The 12,149-nt window shown below is 45.0% G+C and overlaps 1 protein-coding gene across 1 annotated transcript in view; it reads right to left on the minus strand.

Moving 5' to 3' along the window:
* Positions 1-1,326: 1,326 nt before the first annotated feature.
* CLNK (cytokine dependent hematopoietic cell linker) overlaps positions 1,327-12,149 on the minus strand; it is a 183,819-nt gene continuing 172,996 nt past the window's right edge. The window contains exon 19 of the mRNA XM_032493962.1: positions 1,327-4,989. Coding sequence (XP_032349853.1) covers positions 4,846-4,989 — 144 coding nt within the window. The 3' untranslated portion in view covers positions 1,327-4,845. The remainder of the gene's footprint in view (positions 4,990-12,149) is intronic.

Genomic DNA, 12,149 nt, shown 5'->3' on the forward strand with positions numbered 1-12,149 from the left:
TGTCATTATAGTGGAGTTTCCAGAAGGATCAAAGGTAAGTTCCTATTTAGCCATATTTTAGTTAGAAGTCTTACTGCAGTGGGTACATACATTTTACTAAACATTGTGAAATTGCTTTTCAAAGTGAGGCACTGTTTCGTGTTTGTTTTAGGTTGGTCTCAGCCTATCAATAGTGATGCTATTGGCAGTGATGGCTGAGGGCACTCATCTGGGCTACCTGTGGCGAGCCACACAGACATCTCCCCAGGTGAAGCCAATGTAGATGCTGGACCAGCCCTTGTGGTTCTTATTATGAGAGACACCTCAGTAATAACTATCAGGTGACATTGAAAAAACAAGGTTCATTACTCACACATCCTGGAGGGTACTTAGTGAGGTCCCAGGTAGACAGCGACAGAGAATGTGTGGCTCTCTTTGCCTTATTGGGGTTGATGGTTGGGTGCTTTGGGGTTTTGAGGGTTCATTCTTTATTGGCGAAATTAAAACTGAAGGGCAGGAGTTAAAGCACAGGAAGAGAAAAGCAAGCAGTCAGTCTAACAGTCAGTTATCTAGGTCAACCAGAGCTTTTCAAAAAGGGAAGCTCATGGGTAGCGGGCAGTCTGGCTCTTTATCTAGTTGTGTAGATGGCTAGGTGTCCCCCCACCCCCAGATGGATGTCTTTGAAGTGGATGCCTCAGCCATCAGAAGCTTAACATCAGGCACTTACATTACAGTCAAAAAGCTAATTGTCAGGCACCTATGCTACAGTGTTCTGAATAAGAGTTGAAACTTCCCCAGAACTACTTAATCACCTGTCCTTTCCCCAGGGAAGCTGCCTCTGCCGTGTTCACTCATCCGTTCAACAGGTGGTCACTGCTTCGCTGGTGACAAGAATGACCTAGAATTCCCTAAAGATAAGCGTGCTCAGAAATAGACTGACAACGGTTTTGTAATTCTAAGACTTGCTGTGTAGGGCCGTCCTTCAATTCCCTGCCTGGACATCTGCCCTGGGCAGCTTCCCTGACTACACCCTCCCCCAACACATCCACATCTGCCTACCAACACAGTGGTGGTGCCAGGAGAGAACTGCCAAATCTGTTATTCTGCATTGCATAATTTTAATTATATGTGGATCTTGCCAGCCCGGTTCTTAGCCCTCTATCACAGGGATTAGGTCTTTTTCGTCTTTATCCCCCAAATCTAGCATGTGCTAGTGTCTTATGTCATCTGTCAAAAATTGTTCCAGAAATTTTGTTATAAATTTACCCCAAATATGATTTCAAAGGGGCTTTAGAGACAATAGTGCATGAATCAAACAAAATTAAACCATATTTTCAATTTACTTTAATACTCAGAAATATTATGACATTTAATTACATGTTGGCTTTCATTTAAATTAGTATAGCATGGAATGTTTAAAAAAAGTTAATGCACTTCACTAGAACAATAATACTCAGGGTAAAAAGTAGATACACAAATATAATGCTAATCATGTATTATATAGATGTCCTTACACAAAAGTGTGTCTGCGTACACACACATGGCAATGCACTACATTTGACAATGGGCTGAAATTTGATTTCTCTGCAGTAATTTGAACAGAAGATTTAATTGATTTCAGCTATGATGTGGGTACTTAAGCAAACCACACCACATCATCCCCCCATGCCCCAAGAGAGGTGGTTTTCCATTAAGTGAATTTGGGAAAATTTTTAATTTTCTGGTTCAAAAATTTTTTAAAGCCAATTCAACTGAGCTTTGTCAAAATATCTAATGTTGGCCCCACTCACAAGCACTCAGCGGTAAGTGTTGAGGGAACACAGCAAAGGGATGAGGAACCAATGTAGATTATCTTACTTATTGTACAGTTATTTGTTGTCTGTTTCTCCCGCTTAATTCACTGCTATTATCCCAACATCTATTATTCCAATGCCTAGTAATGAATACATATGCAATATACAAACAAGTGCTTATAATAAGATATTATTAAATATGAGGGAGATATAAATTGATTCAGAATGGATCATGTAGTCAAAAAGAAGTACCTTGAATGAATAGAATGCTATAATCAGAAAAAGCTAAAATTCCGTTACTGTATTGAGGCTACGTATCAAGTGACTATTTTCAACTAACAATGAAATAATAGCTGAAAAAGGACTAAAGCCCTTTGGAATCTGGGCAGGCCAAGCCCAAATCACTGAACTTTCAATTACGGATCTAGACGCTGAGTAGGAGAACTGCGTATGAAGACCTTGGTTCCCGCCGCAAGTATGTCAGGGAGGCATAGTTTCCACAATTACAAAACGCCTTAAGAATACCTGCCCCGCCTTCTTTACAGAACTGTTGTAAGAGTCAAGAACAACTGAAATTTAAACACTCTTACTCTTTCGTCATCTCTTACAAGCAAAATGTCTTTGTTACAATCAACACCGAAAACCAGCAAGTCACTGTGGCAGGCACAGAGGTGGGCCACCTGGATCTCCCTTCAAAGAACTTGCTGATCGACATGTAAGCTGACAGCCTTCCTCTGTGGTCCCTTCCATATCCCCCAGAGCACGTGAAGGTCACGTGTGCCTGGGCAGCCTCTGGCAATGACTTAGCATGGTGGTGCCCTAGGACCTGGCCATTTCTGCACAACAGGGGGCTCTTTCTTCTGTGAGTGGTCTTTGCTCTGGATCTTACCACTGGGCTGGCCAGGACTCCCAGAGCCGCAGCTTAGTCTGATGCTTTTCCTGCTCTTCCCTTTCTCCTTCCCTCTTCCTCTCACAGACGCCACACCTACATCGCAGCCGGAAGGCTCTCCCTGCCTCCCCCTGCTTCTTCTTGCCTTTGTCTTTCTTAGGCGTTGCCTCCAGTCAATGTTAGCACTTCTAACTCCTGTCCTGGCATCTGAGTTCCAGAAGACGCGACTAACGTGGTCCCTCAAATCCCAGTCCCCTAAAGCCACCCCGTCTTCTTTCCAGAGATTTCCACATGTATAAGCTTGTGGGCATTTTACTCAAGATAGTGGAGCTCGACTTCTTTTTCCTTTTAGCATCATCTCACACATTTACGAACAAGAGGTGGTAAAGCATTTTTAAAAAGCTCATAAAATGCTCACCGCCTCCTGATTTCCACCTCCTTTAGCAGCAGCAAGGTTGACTTCTTGAGAACACAGCACTTAACGGCACGGCTCCAGGGAGGAAGTGAATCTGAGTTATCCGTAATCCTTCAGTAGCTTTTTAGGGTCATGGTCAGATTCTCCCTGCAGACGAGCCCGTGTCCTCTCTGCAGAGTCTGTTTCCGTGCTGGCCTTGATTTGCCGAAGTCCAGCTGAGAGTGACCAGCCACCATGCTGCCTTCAGCTCTGAGCTATCTGCTTCTCAGTTAGCCACGCTCCAGTTTAGACACTCCTGTCTCTTGGTTCCTGTGTTTACCCGCACAGGTGTGCTCTAAGCTAGGCTCCGTTGGGTATTAAGAGTCCCAACTTGATTCTTCATCAGATGCTCCCAACCTCACTCAGAGGCACCACTTCACAGCGACCTCGTGAAGGAACCAGCCTGCGCCCAAGCTGGGTGGTAGGTGCTAAGAGCTCCTTTAAACAGGAGAGAATCTGGGTATCATCTGCATTGTTTTCGCTGATATCTCTTGCCTTCTAATTTCTTTCTTTGTTTTTGTTTCTGTGCTAAAGCTACAGTTACATAAACCTTCCATACATGTCACCTGTAGGCTTTGGAAACATCTGAAGTCACTGTGTATGTACTATTAATTTCAATCAGAACCCCCACCTGTTCTAAAAAAAACCAACTTATCCCACTACAAGAGTTTATTTATTTCTGTATTTTAGCATGAGTAAATCTGCATTTTCAAGTTGTTTCTCTCTCTCTCTCTTTTAAACTTAGCTTTTCAACTTGATGATAAGATTCTGTAGGGCAGAGAATGTACCTGGGAAGGTTTGCTTGGACGAAACTAGGCAAAGTGGATAAAAATCTGGGCTCTCTTCTTGTACTGAGTAAGGTCAGTAATGTCTTTGAGCCTTTGTTTCCTCATCTGTGTTATAAAACAGGAATAAAATGTAATCCTCTTAGCTTCAAGAGGGAACAATATCATGACATGTGCAACGTTCCTGCGAATACTAGCACTAATCTGAGGGCAATTCTTTTCTTTTGAATCGAAGTCTACAACTAGAATTTTAAAAAAATTATGCTTTCGCTCAGACTTAAGCTTACTCCTTTACTATGAATTTGCTAATTCCACTCGGCCTAAAGCGACTGTAGACAGAGCGGGCTGGAGATGGTCCTCATGCCATTTCACACCACAGTAAAAGCATTTCTGATTTTCTGATTTCTCTCCTCAACTGATATTCACAAGTGATCTGCTTTTCCGTATCACATTCTTCCCTAGAACTGAATTTCCAGAATTACAAATAAAATCAGGCTAACATTCACCAACATCTTTAGTATAAGGGACCATGAAAACACTGTCAACTCACAAGTCCAAACAGTTCTGGAATAAAGGCAACACTAGGTCCTAAAAAGACCATGGATTTGGGACCTTCCCCTGGACCTGTCGTGTGCTCGGTGCAAACATTTAAGCAATAGTTTCTTGTAGCCGTTGCTGCTTATCTGTAACACGAACGTGTTTTTTTCTTTAGAAGATATTTTTCAAAAGCTAGTTTTTATTTTTGAGTCTTATAAATATTTCTCCTGGGGTTAGAGCCTTCAAAACCATGATTGATTTTCCAGTTTCCATGACAGAATGTTTTTCTTTTTTGTAAAGTCAAAGAAGTAATCCCTTGAAGCCACAGAAAATAATCTTTTGAAATAAATGAAAAAATGATAGAGACATTGGATCCACTAAACTGAAGATGAAACAAAGACCAGGCTACTAAGGTGAGAAGTGTCTGTTGAGGGGGAGTGGCTGAGTCAGGTAACACTGTTCCCTGTGGGTCCCGGTTTTATCTTTCCCGTCAATCAGTATAATAGGAAAATACTTGTAGTGTTCGATGATGTCTTCCACCGAATCAAACTTCTGAAACACAGAAGAGAAAGCTAATGAAAATTTAGGTATCTCTGTGTCTGTAGGTTAAAGGACAGCCTAAGGTGCTTCATTTTATTTAGGGAAGAGTTTAACTCATTTAACATTTTTTGGGATTGTAAAGGTGTATTAGAAACTGATTTTTTCTTTTTAAAGAAGGATGTGGCAAAGAAGCTCTTGAAGGGTCAGTGATAAGATTGGTAAGATAACGAAGACCACCAAGAGCCCACCCCCGCAGTTCTTGAAGCTTCCCACCCACGGAGTGTTCACCAGCATCAGGTCACACCGGTCCAGCTCCTCAGCCACAGAGAATCCCTGCTGCCACCCTTACCTTGCCCCCAACTCTGACAAACCAAAGAGTAGAAGCTCAAGGCTTGACCTTCACCTTGTAAACTGGTGGGAAAGGCCTGCAGTGATCTCTCCCTCCTGGAAACCCTTCTTGTCCTAGCGAATTCTAGGTAATCAGAAGGGATGCTGATGACCGCAGGCTGCCGGCAGTTCTTAGCCAAGTGATAAAGCTTCCTTCCCTGGCCTTCCTGTGAAATCACGAGGTGGCGCAGATCATGACACTTTTATGTTTCCGGAGACGAACAGACAAAGCGCTGTGGTGACTGAATGGAAAGGAAGATGGTGTCCAGTGTGGGGGGTGATCAGGAAGTGCTTTGTGGAAGAGACAGACTTGAAATGGGCTGCACCCTGGGGGCGAGTCTAGATAAGTGGGCAAGTTGGGCTTAAAGATACCGAAGAAAGCAGAGGAAGATGCAGGTGTAAAGACAGATGCTGAGAGCACGTGGGCACAGGCAGCAATTCTGATTGGCCGGGTTTGGCTGAGCTCCTGAAAGGGGCTGTTGGGAGATAATTGGGAAGACTTTGCACAACCTGCCTTTTCTAACTCAGCACATTCATGGTGAGGCAAGCAGGATGCGGGGAATGATGTTCCCCGAAGGGCCCAGGGACCTGCAGCTCAGATGTGGGGTCTGCCCTGTTCAGAGCCCACGGGCAGGACCAGGAGTGCAGTCTGGTTTTTTTCTGGACGCACATCAGTCCTTTCCTTAATGCAACGTTGCCTATGGCCTGTGAGCGGATGATGCAGCTTGAAGGGAGGAGCCGCGCTGGGATGACTCGGCTTCTCTTTAGTTTTGTGCACTCTCCCTCTGCCCAGCACATCCCAGCACGGGAGTTTTGCAGGATATTCGACAGGGAACGAGATCGCCAAGGTCCCTGTCCTCAGGGAGAGTGGTGCATTGCATTCAGGTGGGAGCAGACAGAAAATAATCCCCTATGCAAGTAGATAATATCATTTAGGGACAATGTGCTGTGGAAATAATCAACTCGGGGCTCGAGACCCTTGCCAGGCCTCCCTGGGGGCCTCCCCTGACATCAACTGGTCCCTGGATTCCTCCACCCTGTTCTTCCTGGGCACTGAGTCAACAAAACTCCCCCTTTCCCCCTAAGCCCCTTGAGTGGGGGGTTGTCTTTTTGCACGAAAAGCGTTCCAATTAAACCTGTAGGTGACTTGCCCCTCTGAATCCGTTACCGGATCTGTGGCAGACCTTTCAATGAAATACCCTATCTGGTACCCAGTGGGTGCACAACCGATGCCGGCCCCCACCTGATGCTCAGGTAAGCTGGCTTCCCAGTTGTCCAACAGGGACAGCGGTTGTTCCGTAAGTGAAAGGCTGCGAAGCCCCAATGCTGCGTTCTGGGTGGGGCTCTCCCACCACTAGCTGTGCATCCCGGGGCAGGCTTCTTACACTCTCTGTCTCAGTTTATCTATGAACAGTGGTGGTAATACTAGGACCTACCTCTGAGGCCACTGTGAGGATTAACTGAGTTGACACTTACGCAGCATTTAGAAAAGAGCTTTGTATACAGTGAGTGCTCAGTAAATGTCAGTCATTGCCATGACCTCCTCCCTTCCAAGTTTGCCAAGAACATGATGAAGGAGCCAGGAAATCACCAGAGAGGTCCACAGACTCTGCTTGTAAGCCTTTAGGAAGGAAGGACATTTCTGTGTTTCATTTCCAATCATAAATGAAAGACAGAGCTTTTTTCTCTTTCCTTAGACTTGACAAAACAGAAAGTGATTTACGGAAGGAAACTTGCCATGCAGGACTCTTCTACAAAACGGGTGGCCCCCCGTGGCCCAGAGGAAGTCCTCCTTCCTGGGACTAATCTTCAGAGGGAAAATGCTTGCTTTGTGTTCTTACCCCTGGTTTCTTTAGGAAGGTCCCAAAGTAATGAATTCAATACTAATTGTTTTATTATCTCCTACATGGATGGTGTTTTATAAGAAATCGTGGTTTTAACAAGTAGCGCGAAGAAAGCAAGGCAGAAGCAGTAAGTCATTCTGTCATTTCTTATTATTGACTTCTCGTGATAGGCCAACAACTGATGTATTACCCTAAAGATAATTTTTAAAAAGATTATAATTAGGCTCCTTCCTTCCCTCCCCCCCTTTTAAATGGAAGTATAGTTGATTTACAATGTTGTGTTAGTTTCTGGTGCACAGCATAGTGATTCAGTTTTATATTTACATATTCTTTTTCAGATTATTTTCCATTATAGCTTATTACGAGCACTGAATGCAGTTCCCTTGTTGTTTATCTGTTTTATATACAGTAGTTTGTATATGCTAATCCCAAACTCCTAATTTATTCCTCCCCACTCTTTCCCCTTTGGTAAGTTTGTTTTCCATGTCTGTGAGCCTGTTTCTGTTTTGTAAACAAGTTCATTTGTGTTATTTTTTTTTTAGATTTCACATATAAGTGATATCATATGGTATTTGTCCTCTGTCTGTATTACTTCACTTAGTATAATAATCTCTAGGCCAAACCATGTTGCTACAAATGGCATTATTTCATTCTTTTTATGGCTGAGTTACATTTCACTGTATCTATCTATCTATCTATCTATCTATCTATCTATCTATCTCACAACTTCTTTATCCAGTCATCTGTTGATGGACATTTAGGTTGCTTCCATGTCTTGGCTACTGTAAATAGTGTTAAGCTCTTATTTTTATATTAATTTTTCTCAGGAGGATAGCGAATGCTATCCTAATATTAGATCTTAAAATTTGTTTAAACCTTTTGTGATTGCTCTAAATACCAACTGTAGGCAATGTTTCACCACCAGAAAGATAACCAAGTCTGTTTGGGTACCCACATGGGAGTGAAAGAAGAAAATACAGAAAAAGAGAGAGATGCAGAGAGGGGGGAAGAGAGAAGCAGATAGAGAAGTGAGAAATAAACTCTTTGGTTACTTGCCTGTCTCCTAGTCTTTAAAGTTTAATTTATCAAGTCAATGTTTAACTTAATTTTCAGCAACTTACCACAAATATTTGCAGGACAAGGAGAGGTCTGATTGAAATTGCTCCCTTCTACGAGCCTTCACAGAAACGGGGACACATGTGATTGCTAGAACTTGGCAGCAGGTGGCGCTGTGCAGGTTATTAACCGGCAGGTGCTTCTCTGGCTGGTCGGGGTCCAGTGTTCCACCAGGCGCTAAATATTCCCAGCCGCGCCCCTGCTATGTGCAGGCGCAGAGGGGCAGAGGCGAACAAGGGGTTCCCTGGGTGGCAGGGACTCTGCCTGACTCTGCTCGGTGCCCCCAGGATGGAACATTAAATCCAGCATAATGTAGGTATAAAATTAATGCTTGGCCAAAAACCTAGCAAATGAGAGATATGGGCTGAATGGTAGCGCCTAAAAGATACGATGTGTCCTAGTTCCTGGAATCTGTGAATATTACCTTCTAAACCAAAGAGTGAATACTGCTTTACACAACAGAAGTTGGGATTAAGTTTAGGGTCTTGAGAGGAGGGTTTTGAGAGAGGGGCTTTTCCTAGGCTATCCCTTGAGGCAATCACAGGCATCCTCATAAGACAGAAGAAACAGAGGGAGATTCACTCAGAGAAGAGCAGGAGGCAGCATGACCTCGGAGGTAGAAAGCAGAGTGATGTGGCCACAAGCCAAGGAAGACAAGCTGGACTGCTGGCAGCCACCAGAAGCTGAAAGAGGCAGGGAGGGTCTTCCCCCAGAGCCTGCAGAAGAAGGTGGCTCTGCCAAGACCTTGATGTCAGATTTCAAGCCTACAGAACTTCAAAAGAATACATGGTGGTGGTTTTAACCTGCCAAGTTTGTGGTACTTTGTTACAAGCAGCCACAGGAAGCTAACACACTGAAGGCTCTCTACATCTAAATTCAGTTCTAGCCCATGGCGAACAGAATGACCTAGATTTACAACGTGCAGCAAACTGGACCTTCCCAGGATCATTCTTTGCAGGGACAGGTGGATTTGCTTGCCTTCTGTGTTTGTGAGAGGTGGCCGCGTGCTGTGCCTCCCCTGGGGCCCCGTCCAGGCTTCTCCTGCAACTCTCGTGGCCCCGTGCGAGCTTTTCCTCATTCATGTCCAGGGCACACAGGCCCAGGGAAAGGGCATTAGGGAATCATTTAAGATGGAAACTGATACTTAGTAAGCACCTGCCGCCACCGGTCTGGCACTCTATTCACATCATCTCATCTTCCACGCAAAACAACTGCCTTGGAATAGGTGTCACTGCATTGCATGTGTGGTTAAGTTCTCAAGTTTGCAAGACAGCCAAAAAGCCACCCGAGATCAAAGTTATCTTTGAAAACCCTGTGTCTCATTGCATTTCCCCTGCAGAGTCAGACTAAGATGCGAGTTCTTTATTCAAGCACCAGAGGCAGCGGTCAGTAGCTGGCTTGCACTTGGCAGAGCCTTGCTGTATCAAGTTCTATCTTTTAAAAAAATATTTTTTAAAGTTGGGAGATTCTTCCGCAGCAAAGTAAAGGGCTGGAACTGTGGAAGGTGCGAGGGAACTGAGAGCAACACTGGATCGTCCCCTCTCACACCAGGGCACGGTCGCTCAGAGGAGGGGCAGGAAGAAGCCCCTGTTCGTTGTGATTTTTCACCCAGCGCCTGGCGCACGGTAAGCTCCATGTAAGTGTTAACTAGTTTTCAACCACAGTTCTGGGCTGCTTTCAAGTGGGCTAGGGGTCGTTCACATTTGGTCACGATTTTATCTCAGACTGTATGAGAAAGTCAGTATTTCTGCAGACTGTACTGAACCCCAGCTTTGCCACCTACTGGCTGTGATTGTGGGCGATTTACTTTGCATTTCTGTGCCTCAGTGTCACCGGCTGTTTACTGGAGCATCTGCCTCACAGGGTTGCTACGAGGATTAAATCGGTCAAGTTAATTGATCATTGTCAACTGCACAGAAAAGTGCCTGTGCGTAATAAATGTATGTACGTGTTAAATCGATATATGGAAAGGAAACTTGCCTGAGGGATGCACAAGAGGAGAAAATTCTGTCACAACATGAAAAGGGTCCTCTTAAAATAGGCATGTGAATTCTTAAGGGGTCGTTGGTGACAGTAATTAGAGCAGCTCACCTGGAGGCGGAGGGTCTATCCACGGGCTGTCATGGGGACAGCTGTTTACCTGCTGAGGCTGACAGCGAACCGGCTGACAGCCCATGGAACGCTGTTAGGAAGGTATCACAGACCGCTCTTTCCTCTTTTATGAGCAGACCAAAGTGTGGCTGGATGGGAAACAAGCTGCAACCTCTTTAGATCTCGGTTTCCTCGCTGATAAAAGGGTTCAGTAACAGGTTCTCTCCAGTGTGTTTTCAAGGACCAAATGAGAGAGCAAATTAAACAGCGCGTACCAGGGCTTGTGGTTTCCATTTACTGAATTCTCTAAGGAAAAGAATCCTTCATCCCGAGCACTTAGAAGTCATGTAAAGCTTTTTGAAAAAAACAAGAATTCTATGAGCTGGAGGAAGATTCAGAAGGATAAAGGGAAACGGAGCTGGAAATTCCATTAACCACAGGTATCTGGGTCTGCGGGGAACTCTGCCCTAATCATTACCATGACGCCGTCTGAATAATGAAAAAATAACCACTCACGCTGATCGAGGTGTTCCAGGCAGTGTTCTGAGTGTTTTACATCCCTTAAGTCACCAATCCTTATCACAAAAGGAACAATCGGCCACTTCTCTTTTTAGTTTTGCTGTCACCCTTTCTTAGTGTGGCTACAATTGGCAGGTTTATGTGTTAATCTATTTGTTCGCTCATGTTCTCATTTATGCCAAACCTTTCTGAGGTTGTAGCAAAGGTGGGTGAACGGACCGCATGGTACCCTGGCTGGTGCTGACCACACTCTCCAGCCACACGTGGTTCTCAGGAAAGGGCTCTGGGTCAGACGCTGGGGTTGAGTGGGCATCCTCACGCACGTGCCTACCTGGAGCATTTTGGCAGCCCTGGCAATGTGCCTTGTCTGGATATCTACTGAAGAACAATAGATGTTTTGTAGAAGTTCTGGTTTCACACCGTACCAGTTTTCTGGGGGCTCCATAAAAAGCATCACCGACAGGTGGAGGCGGGAGGGGGCTTCAATGACAGAAATTCACTTTCTCACAGTTTGGAGGCCAGGAGCCCAAGATCAAGGTGTCGGCAGGGTTGGTTTCTTCCTGAGGCCTCTCTCCCTGGCGTGTAGACGGCCATTTCTCCCTGTGACTTCACATCTGTGTGTGTCTGTGTCCTGATCTCCTCTTCTCGGAAGGACACCAGTCATACTGGATCAGAGTCCACCCGCATGACCTCATTTCACTGTAGGTACCTCATTAAAAACCCTGTCTCCAAGTATAGTCACGCTCCGAGGTGTAGGGGCTGGAATTTTCACATAGGAATTTGAGGGGGGACACAATTCAGCCCATGATAAATACCAGTGGACACAGCTGAGGGCTGGAGATGCTAAATGAGAATCACTGAATTATTGAAATCCAGGCTTGAAGAGAATATTTACACTTGGAGAAACTCAAGCCCAGAGAAGGTAAGTGACTGGCCTGGGCTCACATGCTTAGTAAATGGAGACAGAATTTGTACCCTGCCCCTCCCTCCTTCCTTCCTTCCTCCCTTCCTTCCTTCCTTCCTTCCTTCCTTCCTTCCTTCCTTCCTTCCTTCCTTCCTTCCTTCCTCCTTCCTCCCTGCCTTCCTAGAAGACTTAAGAGAGCAGCCTCGCCTTGCCCTCTCACTCCCTGTGCGTCTCTAGCCATTTACTGAATTCTCTAAGTCTCAGTTTCCCTACGTCTATGATAGGAATGACCATTCTATCGAAGAGTTGTT

Source organism: Camelus ferus, chromosome 2, assembly GCF_009834535.1.
Source record: "Camelus ferus isolate YT-003-E chromosome 2, BCGSAC_Cfer_1.0, whole genome shotgun sequence".
Classification (NCBI taxonomy): domain Eukaryota; kingdom Metazoa; phylum Chordata; class Mammalia; order Artiodactyla; family Camelidae; genus Camelus; species Camelus ferus.